The sequence below is a fragment of the Acanthisitta chloris genome, unplaced genomic scaffold (genome assembly GCF_000695815.1).
Source record: "Acanthisitta chloris isolate BGI_N310 unplaced genomic scaffold, ASM69581v1 scaffold6393, whole genome shotgun sequence".
NCBI lineage: Eukaryota > Metazoa > Chordata > Aves > Passeriformes > Acanthisittidae > Acanthisitta > Acanthisitta chloris.
The window spans coordinates 2,308-13,342 of NW_008663123.1; the positions used below are offsets into that span (position 1 = coordinate 2,308).

An 11,035-nucleotide genomic window follows, 5' to 3' on the forward strand; every position below is an offset into this window, starting at 1 on the left:
GCCCTGCTAGTAGCATTTCCCAGCCCAGGACTCCCCAGTACATGTGGAAGCAGCCAAGCTGCTTGGCCAGAATGGGACACCCCCCAACAGGAACACAACAGAGATGCTGCTGCAATGACTCTATCCACTCAAGGCACAGTCCATGCCCCATCCCCTTTTCCAGATGCAGATCCCTGGCATTCACCTGCCCACAGGGAACAGTCAGTATCTCCATAAAGGGCCGGATGCCCACGGTCTGGTAATAGCGAACCAGCTCTGTGAGTGAGGCGTGAGCCCGGTCTTCCCCCAGGATGACATAGCGTGCGTTGGCCTGCATCCGGATCATGTAGTGTCTGCAGCGGTCTTTGCCCCTGGGGAGATGGACAGACAGAAACAGTCATGGCACGGGGCTGCAGCACCTCTCCAGGACATGGTTCCTGCTTTCTGCACTTCCAGTCTCAAAAGGCCAAATGTGATCAGGATCCACAGTAATGAATATCACACAGAGGCAGGAGACATGCTGTGCGCTAACATGCTGTGCTCACAGCTGCTGGAGGAGCAGCAATCTCAATACTTCTTCCAACCTGGTTTGCCCACTCAGTCATTTAGCACAGCCTAAGCATGTCTCTAACCTTGAAGCTACAGCACCCCACCCACGAACAGCCCTATTTTTTGGGAAGAGACAGACTCTGCAGTGTCCTGACTGCTACTACAAACTGTCTGAGGCACCCACAACAGGAGAGGCTGAGCATCATCCTCACTGGACTTCTCCATGGAGCAGGTCAGTTCCTCTAGTCAAGTGATTTTATAGAATAACAGAATTCCAGAATTCTATGATTGTAGAATTCTAGGATCATAGAATTTCATGCAGGGCTCTGTTTCATAGAATCACATAATCATTTAGGCTGGAAAAGACCTTTAAGATTCTTGAGTCCAACCATTAACTCAGCACTGCCAAGTCCACCACTGAACCACGTCCCCAGGTGCCACATCTATACATCTTTTAAATACATGCAGGGATGGTGACTTCACCCTGCCCTGGGTAGCCCATTCCAATGCGTGACAGTCCTTTCCATGAAGAAATTCCTCCTGATGTCTAAACTGAACCTACTCGGGTACAGCTTGAGGCTATGTCCTCTCATCCTGTCACTAACTGCCTGGGAGAAAAGGCTAACCCCCACCTTGCTACAAACTCCTTTCAGGTACCACAAAGTGACAAGGTCTCCCCCAAGCCTTCTCTGCAAGGCTCATTACCTACCTGTATGTCAAGGTGTATCCTGGTTGGCTCTGGCTGATCCGAACAAGGAAGCAACCCAAAGGCTTGTCACTCAGCAAGTTTTCAGCTTCCCTGGAATCAGCAAAGGCTTTTTCAGTGGAGAGTGAGCAGCTGCCTCTGTTACACAGCAGAGATGCCCATCCTATCTCACGTGCCACCATGGTAGTGTTCCCAGACAAGAGGGAGGTCAGCATCTGCCCCAAGAGCTCCTAGCTACACATTTCTGGACTCAGGCTTGGTGGTGCAGGAGGTATGAGCAGGCTGAGGAGGCACAATACTCTCAGCCCAAGTCCATCCAAGCAGGGCTGTTCCAAACCTGCTGCAGGAGTCTGACTAATGCAATAGCAGTAGCTGCCTGCCAGCACAGGGCACATTACAAAGCATCACCTAGATGAGGAGTCTGTGCACATGTGTGTTTCCCATGCTCCAGGGCTGAAGAAGTCGGGATGCTGTGGGGCAGTGGGTAAGCCCAGTGCCTTGGAAAACCACCAAATTGGATTATACCATTCTGGCTCTCTAAACTTCCTGCTGGAAGGAGGTCTTCCCCCTCTCTGCCCAACCGACAAAGCTCTGCTTTGTGCTTGTCACGTGCCTTGCTCCAGGCTAAAGGTGACTGCAAATGACCACGGCAATTTGGGATTGCTCTGGCTGCTCCATTTCATGAGGCTGAGCTTACACTGCTGTATGGAGACTAAAGATTCCATTTAGGCATCACTTACAAGGTATCTAATTCTCAGTGTCCTTGGCAAGAATCTGCCATGTCCTTCATTGTGAAGTGCTCATGGCTAGCCTATCTTTGAATTCAGACAATTTTGTCTTCCCGTTCCTCTCCTACATTCTTTGATCTGTGGACAAAAACATTAATGCAGGCTAGGGCCTAGATAAGTATTTTTAAAAAGAAGAAAGAAATGCAGCTACCAGGGAGCTGTCAACTATTGCTGTGTCCTTTACAAAGCTAATATGCTGTGAAATGTCTCTGTATGAATGTTCACACTGATAACCTGACAAAATCTGGAAACTAGTGATCTAGTAAGACTGAAGGAGGCTTGCAGTTTTAACAGAAAAAAAGTGAGAAACTGTAACAAGATCATGAGGGTGCTCACATGACAGGCATGCTTGGCAGCAATGCCCACACAGAAATCCCACCAATTACAAGATATTGGCAGCTGGCAAGCCTGGAGCACCACAGATCAATTTGCATATGAGGCTATGCTCCTGTTCTGCTCCTGTCTGATCAATGGCATAATCAGTATTTCTCTGATTATCACACTCCTTGGAAAACAGTGCTTGGCTCAGCCCAGTGAGTGCTGTGTGAGGCAGACCCAGCAGCAGAACTTCAAGCCTCTAAATAAGGGTTTTTGCGACAAAAAGCTTTAGAGTTCACAGTCTTGTAAATAACTCCATAAGAAAGTTGGGCTTTGACGATGTCTCTCATGGCTAAGATGTAAACTCCACCTATGCTGCACCCTTCTTATGTGGGCAGAGGTATCAACAAAAACCCTTCCTTTTCCTGAATCTCCAGGGGGTGGGGAGGACTTTGGGGGAATTTTGCCATTGGGCACTCACTAAAGCTTTTAAAAATAGATGTACATTGAATTCTGTATTATCCTGATGGAAACTGAGGTCTTCTCCTGACCTAAACTGAGATATGAAAACAGTCATTATGAGTCAGACCAAAAGCCCATCTTCATTCCGTACCATGCTCTGCAAATGGTCCACAATGGGGCAAACACATGTGCATATTTCCTCTCCAATTACTTTACAAGCCTTCCTTTCCTGCCTGGGATCTGTATATAAGAACACGCAGTGAGCTTATTTTCTATGCATTTCCAGTCTTTGCCTGGGTCTATGTAAAGTTTCAGCATTTGCACCCTGTGATGGCGACCTCCAAGCTTCCCGCTAAGGCTTTGACACACACAGAGCCTAAAATGGAAAGGTTATGCAGGTGACTCCCACTCCTTAAGGACACAAAGCCAGGCAAATCCAAGCTATGCAGTCCTCCTAAGGACACCGTGGGTACTGCCTGCCTGTCACAGCCCAAAAATACAACCACTGTGCCCAATGTACTCACCGCCGGCTGATCATCCCATGCAGCCAGCTTGGAAAGGCCCCATCATCCTGCATGACCTTCTGGGCCTGTGTCTCTTTGAACCAACGGAGAGTTGCTCCTCTCTTGAGTTTCCTCATTTTTGCTTCTTCTTCCGTCTGTTCCTCTGTCCCCAGAACAGGGCAAGGTGCAGAAGGGCCCAAGAAGTTATCAAAAGGAGTGAACTGGAAGTGGAGAGAGAGGAAAAGTGGGCATGAGAGTAAGATCAAAGGCAGGGGACCTTTGAAGGGATCACTTTGCTAGGTGATCCCATTCCTGAGTCCCTTAAGACAAGATCAGTTGCAAACTATCAAACACTGCTTTTAGTTCCTCAGAGGTCCTGGCCATGCTTTTTAACTAACCACAGTGGGAAAGGACTCTCACTTCTCATAACAAGAATGACTACGTTTTCCTGGGACCACATGCAGGAGAGCGTGTGCAGGCAGAAGGCTGATGGAGCAGGGAACCAGTCGTCTGGCTAAGGTGCCCCAAGCAGAGCCCATATCATTACCTCTGTCAGTTTGCTGCGTGGCCGTGGCACTGGTGGCTGCTGTGGCTTATCAGAAGAATGGGGTTTAGATTGAAGGTACCTCTTTCGTGGCTTGGGGACTGGAAGGAAATTTTTTTCTGTAATGAGGAAATAAGTATGTGAAATCTAACATCCAAGATGCACGAGATCCATGTGTCGAGGACAGGGACAGGCTCTGCTGCACAGGGTATGTGGGAAAGAGACAACCTGGCTGCCCTTCCAGCACAGCCAGACAAATGACCTTCTGCTCCCCACAGACAAGTCACCCTTTCAAACAGCAGAAACATCAGCACCTCCCTGCCTGCTGCAGCAATGGAAGTCCCCAGTCCAGGAAGAGCTGAGGGCCATCATCACCTGGAGCTTACAGCACTTCAAGGTGATCACTGCACCAGTGGCCAAGCACTGGGGCAGTGGGAGTGGGAGCAACTCACTCTGGGTCTGTGTCTCCGGTGCCAGCTGCTGACTTCTTTCTCTCTCTGCCTCCTCCTTTAGCCGCTGTGCTTGAGCTCTCAGCTCAGACACCAGTTTTAGGTAACTCTTCTTGCACCTGAATCCCCTAAAAACTGTTCAGAGAAAAGCTGTGGTTAGGAAAAAAAGGGGGAAAAAAAGCGCTGTTCATGCCTTTGTCACTCTCCCAGGGAAGAACACTGAGTGATATTCCTTCACCAAGTGCAAAGCCCTCAACTCTTGAATCATACTGATAAAGAGCAATGGAAACTCTACTGTGAACAGGAAAAGCTATGTGAGAACTGTCTTCTACCCTCTAAGCTTGCAGATCATAGATTCGCGGAAACCAAATTTCAGATCTAAGCTCTCATCTCTAATGCCAAGGCACTGAATACCTAAAAATCAAAGTCTCATAGAAGGGCCTGTTAACAATCTATCTCCCTTGTACCCTTCAGACACCATAAAGAAGACAGGATTTCCTTGGTGTCAGCCCACGGGGAAACCTTTCCCATAAGCAGCCATCACAGGATTCATCAGGAGCATGACCCACACTGCATGATTCCTCCTACTCTACCAGGCACTAAAGCACATGAACTGTAAGCTGCACCCTCTCATTTCCCACTACCCACATGTCTTCCCTATGGATGAGAACAATACACAGCATGTGACAGTCTGATGTTTGTCACACTGCATAGTGCACAGCTGGAAGCTGCTCAGATGCTTCAGCAGTACAACAACCCGTACAGAAGAGAAATACAACAGAGAGGGACCAGGTAGGGTGAGAGCCTCCTCCTCTTCCTGGTTGCACAGCCCTCATGGAGCCTGTGCAGAAGGAAGTACCAAACTGCCCACAGTGCCTGATCTGGAGAAAGAGGCTGCCAGAACAGATGCTACATGGAAAGGAAAGAAAGGACCAAACTAGACCAAAGCTTCATCCCCTTCTGCCAGTTTCTGAAAGCAGGACTTCACTCATTTCCCTCTCCTCAGTTCAACACCACTCACAAACAAGCCTTTACTCTAGAGGCCAGCTAGACAGATCTCAATACACAGCCAAATCATGTGCCTGCCCTGCTCAGTTCAGTTCTCCTGCACACATGCTTTCCCCTTCCAAGGCCCCCACTGTCTGAGGGCTCTCCCTGACTAAGGATGAGCACCAAGGACGTGGGCATTTGCAACAACCACTTTGACTTCACAGGGCCTTGACATGGAGATGGTGCCTGGTCTGCCCTTCTGTCATTTGCAAAGGTGCAGTGGTGGAGCAGGGACTGCAGAAAAGGTTTTCCTTCTCCTGATATGAGATTAGAGTTGAGGGACACTCCTGCCCTGCTGCCCACCTTTCTGTATGACAACTGCTGCTCTTTCCAGTCGCTCCACATACTTTGCCAGCTGTTCCTGGTGCCAGTATTTAAAGAAAAGTCTTGACTTTCTGTGAAGTGGGGAAGAAAAAGATGCAGTGAGAAACACTGTCTAAACTTGCATTCATCATCCTGTGCACAGGCTTTTCTTACAACCATAAAGTTATCTCTGAAGGGAACCAGGTAATAGTCTATGTGTATAAAGTCTTTACAATTCAGGCTCCCCATTCCCAAGAATAGTGATCCAAACCTACCCACATATCCAGCCTTTCAGCTCTGTGCTTTGCAGTATCTCCAAGCAGCTGAAACAGAGGAAAAAAGTGAAATAAATAATGTTCCACACCATGCTGCCAGTAGCTTTAGGTGCATAAAGGGGAAGACAGTGCCTCAGAAATTCTCAACAGTCAGTAACTGGCTGTCAGTCTGCAGTGCTCCTTGAGGTACAGCTAGGATCACATTTGGGAACATCAGCAAAGTGGTTCCCAAAGGCAGATTTCCTTCAACTCCCTGGGAGGCAATTCTGCAGAGCCCATTTTATTCTTAGAACTGTTTTCCCTCATTCTGTTTCCAAACCCTTTGGACGACACAAGTTGCAAGGTTGACACAGCAAGACTTGTGGGAGAAAGCCTGTTTTCCAACTCCAGTTTGATTTTCCAGAGTCTAGCGACAAAATTTGGGTCACTCGGAAAGATTCCCTGACACTTGGAACTGAAAGCACTACACTAGCTGCAGCACACAGACAGCTTCCTCCCTCTGCCTGCAAATCCAGGCTGTGAAATCATAGTGGCCCTTTTATCTCACACGGCAAAGCAGAAGTGGTTTTCCTTCGATCTCAGCCAACTTCCACAGTGCCACAGTCATATCCACAGGATTTTTTTCCTCAAATGCATACTATGATTTTTGTGTCTGAAAACACACCATGCGGCCTGTTTACAACCATCTCTCTCCCATCTATGAGATTCCCTTGTGACCTCACTTGGGTTTGCAGTTCTTGTTAATTCAGAACTGTCAGGAAATCAAGGAAGAACTGTGAAGGCTGGAGGAGCTACTGCCAGGAGAGAACTGTTCCAGGAGATCATTCAAATCCTTTCCTTAAATGATTGAAAAAAACCTCCCTAAGCTGGCTGCCTGACATGATTCATTCTCACTATCAGTCACAATTGACACTGGCAGGAAAGAGGGACTGGGAAAGTGGAGAAGAGGAGGTGGGGAACTGCTGCCCAAGATGTAGGAAGGAAAAAGCTGACAGGGTAAGACTATACTCCTCTTCAGAGCTAGGAGGACATTTATGTGTGTAAGGAATAGTCAGGTTCTGAAAGTGCTGAGGCTATATTGTCTGTACACATACAAAATCCTTGGTGTAGAAACATCCTCTCTAGCCTGAGAGACATTCAGTGCTGGCTATACCCATAAGGCCATCAGGAAAAATCCTGGAGGCACCTGGCCATTGTGCTTGATCCCTGCCATACGGAGCTCAGTGGACACCCTTGACCACTGTTGTCATTCCTTAAATTGAGTACATTGGCCGGTTTTCATTCCACAGGATAGGAAGGCTTTCTGGTAATTGAATTGAAACATCACAACTCAAGAAAGATTTCATTCGTCACCGTACCAAATACTTTTTAGATAACAAATGTCCTTGCCTGGGATTTTTATTGTCCATCACCACAAAAAGTCATCCTCCTTTTGCCCCTTTTACTGAGTTTGCTATGCTACTCAGAGTAAGAGCCTCTGAAGAACAAAGTGGATTGCACATAAAAAAGGAAGTGTTCCTACCTTTCTTTTGTGAGGGAAACACTGGGTTTAACTAGGAGAATTCCATATCTGTGGATGAAAAACAAATATGGATATGTAAGAGCCACATCATTGATGTACTGAACTGATCCATGTCCCTCTGACAGCAAACAACAATAAATCACTGTCATTCCCACTCAGCTTCTGACAGCAAACAACCCCATGATCTCAGGCCACATGAACTTTGAAGAGGCTGTTTTACTCCTTGCCTGTATCTGGTCACCAGGGTTGCTTCCCTAACAATATCTAACAAGGAACATTCAGAGGTTTTAACAAACCTTTCAGCAAATTCCTCAAAGGAAGGTCTCCAGGAGAAACCATCTCTTCGGATACGGATTGTCTCCAGCAGCCCATTGTACCGGAGCTGAAGCATCACCACAAAGAGGACCAGAGCAACAAAGAGAAACAGGTCATTAGGACAGTTTGTTCCTTTGCTCCCAGAAATTACTTCATTCAGCCCTAAAACTCTCCAGCTTAAAATGAATAAGTTTCTTCCTGAAAATGCTTTCTTGGTTAAAGACTGAACTTACCATCCTGCAACTCTGATGATTAACCACTCTCACTTGAAAGTTGGAAACCATAAAAAACTCCAAAGACTGAAATAACTTCACCATCCAGCCATGGCTACTGCTTTGCCTCTGTCCCCTAGAGGACAGGCTTTTATTTCCAAATCTGGACACAGAAGTACTCTGAGGCATGGATGAACTTCCCCTTAATCCTATCCTTTCTTATACACATTAAACAGGCCACTGAGCTTTCTGAACTCTTCTAATCATTTTCAGTATTCTTTTAAGCATCCAGACCTCAGACCTGACACAATATCCAGATATAGTCCTATCAGTGCATTTCAGGTCCTATCAAAGCAATCCCATCTTTGTTCCTATTCAGAGTTGCCCTGGGTGATGGGTGAAAACAATCTCCTCTGGGAGCATTTTTTTCTGGAGTATTGTCTGTGCCAGTCCCCATCCAGGAGGAGATGAAGAGATGAATCCTACTGTCTGACAAGCACATCTCATTGCATTCATGAAAAAGAAATGGGAGAGATCAAGACTGCAAAATCTGGACCTAGCAGTGTGTGCCACAAAAGCAACCAAGTACACAGAACCTCAGCATGTATATAAAGTGTGGTGACTCTTTCTCTTGCAAGGGGAGACTCAGACCAGTCAGTTTCCACAGCCTTTTGGCCAGGTTTGCCCTCCCACGTCTGAGAAGTGGCAGAAGTACCTGTAAAGGACATTGCTTTTCCTTACCTGCAGCAGCACCACCTGGTCATCCACCACACCTGGCTCCTTCAGGCTGTTGGGCTTTATGCAGCGCACAAAGTGTGGGTTGGCAGAATACATCCTCTCCATGAGCACTGTCAGGGAATGCTGGCAAGGACAGAGGAAGATCAACAGGCCATCAAGACAAACCACTGCCAGAGCCTCATGCGCAATATCCTGCAGTGAGAACTGTTTTCTCACCCTGCAGCAACTTTCTAGGCTCTGACAACAACTGGGTCAGCCCCACCATGATCAGCTGTGCTTGGCACCCAGGAAAACCCCTGTCTAGACAATGGATGCTTTAACTGTGCTTAGCAGCCTGGAAGCTCCAATGAAAATATCATTGCACTCATCTCAAGCAGCACTGCAGGGCAGCAATTCTGTACCCGGAACTGAGCTCCAGCAGACTGTTTCCGTGTGCTGTTGAACTTGTCATCTGCTCCTGGTGTGATCTGAAACCAGACCAAAACAAAAGATCACTCCTGGAATAAGCACTTGATTGATGGCCAAAGAGTTATGCTGGAAGGCAGATGGTAAAAAGGAGAGAGAACGTATTTCAGGGAAGGGAAGACAAGTGAAACATATGAACAGCAGAAGCAAGCAGAAAACACAGTAAAAAACAAAGGAGAAATTGTTGCAAGCTGATTGCTCTCTGCTCCTATTTTAAATCAGTTTCTGTCTGCTCTCTTTCAGCCAGATTCTCAAATAATAATTATCAGGTAACTATGCCATCATTTATCAATTGCCATATGGAGCTGAAGTGCAATACCTTAGCTTTCACATGAGACATCAGTGTCCCCGTCCTGGAGACAGTGGCTGGAAAAACAGAGATTATAGTTAGTTTTGTACCTTTATTTGCAGTCAGCCATATCTAAACATTCAAACATCACTTCACACAAGTCTCCCTAAGAATACTGAATTGCAGATAGGGTGTTAGGTTTCACCATGTGGAAATACAAGGAAAGTGCTAAAAAAAGGAAAAAACCACTAATGTATGAAGTATACAATGCAGGCAATATTATTTTCTGCCACTGAGAAGACAAGGCAACCAGGTTATTAAACAAACCTGAATGATTTTCAAAAGAAATATCATAAACAGGCATCTAACAATGCAGAAAAACCAGATAGCAAATGGGAAGCTTACCTACAGCAGTCAGGTTATATAAACTCAGATAGCTTTAACCTAATTCAGTGACAAGATGAGAAATTCAGAGTTGATTTTACTGAAGGACTCTCCCTGGGACTGCCAACTGTGAAACACACTCATAACACACAAGCCACACTTAATTCTTGACGAGGCTGGGCCTTGATGCCTGATGGATGTGCTATCATAGCAGAGGGACTTGCCTGTGAACAGCACACTGAGCAAGGGGGTGACACTGTTGATGAAGAGCCCACGGATACTGGCTGGCAAGGTGTCTCTGTTCTTTTCTAGAAAGCCCTTGGCAGCATATTGTACCTGGGGAAAGGGCAGCAAGTCACTAAGGCCAGCAGTGCTCGAAGGCTTGCTGTGGAAACCACCTCCACAGCTTGTCAGGAGCAGCTGTTAAACTGAACACATTCTGGCTTGCACATGAATTCTAAATGCATACACACCCTATACAGATGCACATCCTGAGGAACAAACTCCTGCAGATGACACTGAGGCATCAGAACCACAGGACTACAGCACAACACAGACATCCACCTTTTCTTGTTCTTCTTTTCTTAATTATGAAGTTACATTTACTCTTGTTTTATGCTTCACTCTTCTTGCTTTCCTCTCCCCTCCCTTTAAATAGGCTTCCATCCTGTTGTCATGCATCCCCTTGTTTCTGCTGCTGCCTTCCTTTCTCATCTCTTGCCTGCCACTCTCCTTTCCATGTTAATTCTTGTAAGAAAGAACATCACAAGTAATAACTTAGCCAATAACAGTGAGATTAGATTACTAAACTGCATATTACAATGACCTGAATCGTCATATCTGCTCCTGTTTCAAAAATTGTCTCCAGTTGATTCAACCTGTCTGGACCAATGCTTTCAAAATTGGTGGCAGTAAAGGTACATGCAACCGTCCTAAATCTCAAGCTGCTTAGATACCAGCAAATGTATAAAAAACACCTCCACTTTCAAAACATTCATTAACTGACTGTTTGCACAGTGTTCTTAAGTGTTTGCAATAAAATAGTCACTGCTCTGGAAATCAATTATAAAGGTAAAGCCTCTAGACTGTCCTTTGGTGCTGCACAGTGATCTTCTATTTTATAAAGTACTGTTTTAGGACTAGAGCTCTAATAGAATCATGATTAGAAGAATAACAGATTCCTT

The 11,035-nt window shown here is 46.2% G+C and overlaps 1 protein-coding gene across 1 annotated transcript in view; it reads right to left on the minus strand.

Moving 5' to 3' along the window:
• Nucleotides 1-184: 184 nt before the first annotated feature.
• LOC103798597 (myosin-IIIb-like) overlaps nucleotides 185-11,035 on the minus strand; it is a gene marked incomplete at both ends in the record, with an annotated part of 20,100 nt that continues 9,249 nt past the window's right edge. The window contains 6 exons of the mRNA XM_009070871.1: nucleotides 185-350; nucleotides 3,327-3,526; nucleotides 8,717-8,836; nucleotides 9,115-9,180; nucleotides 9,498-9,544; nucleotides 10,076-10,187. Coding sequence (XP_009069119.1) covers nucleotides 185-350; nucleotides 3,327-3,526; nucleotides 8,717-8,836; nucleotides 9,115-9,180; nucleotides 9,498-9,544; nucleotides 10,076-10,187 — 711 coding nt within the window. The remainder of the gene's footprint in view (nucleotides 351-3,326; nucleotides 3,527-8,716; nucleotides 8,837-9,114; nucleotides 9,181-9,497; nucleotides 9,545-10,075; nucleotides 10,188-11,035) is intronic.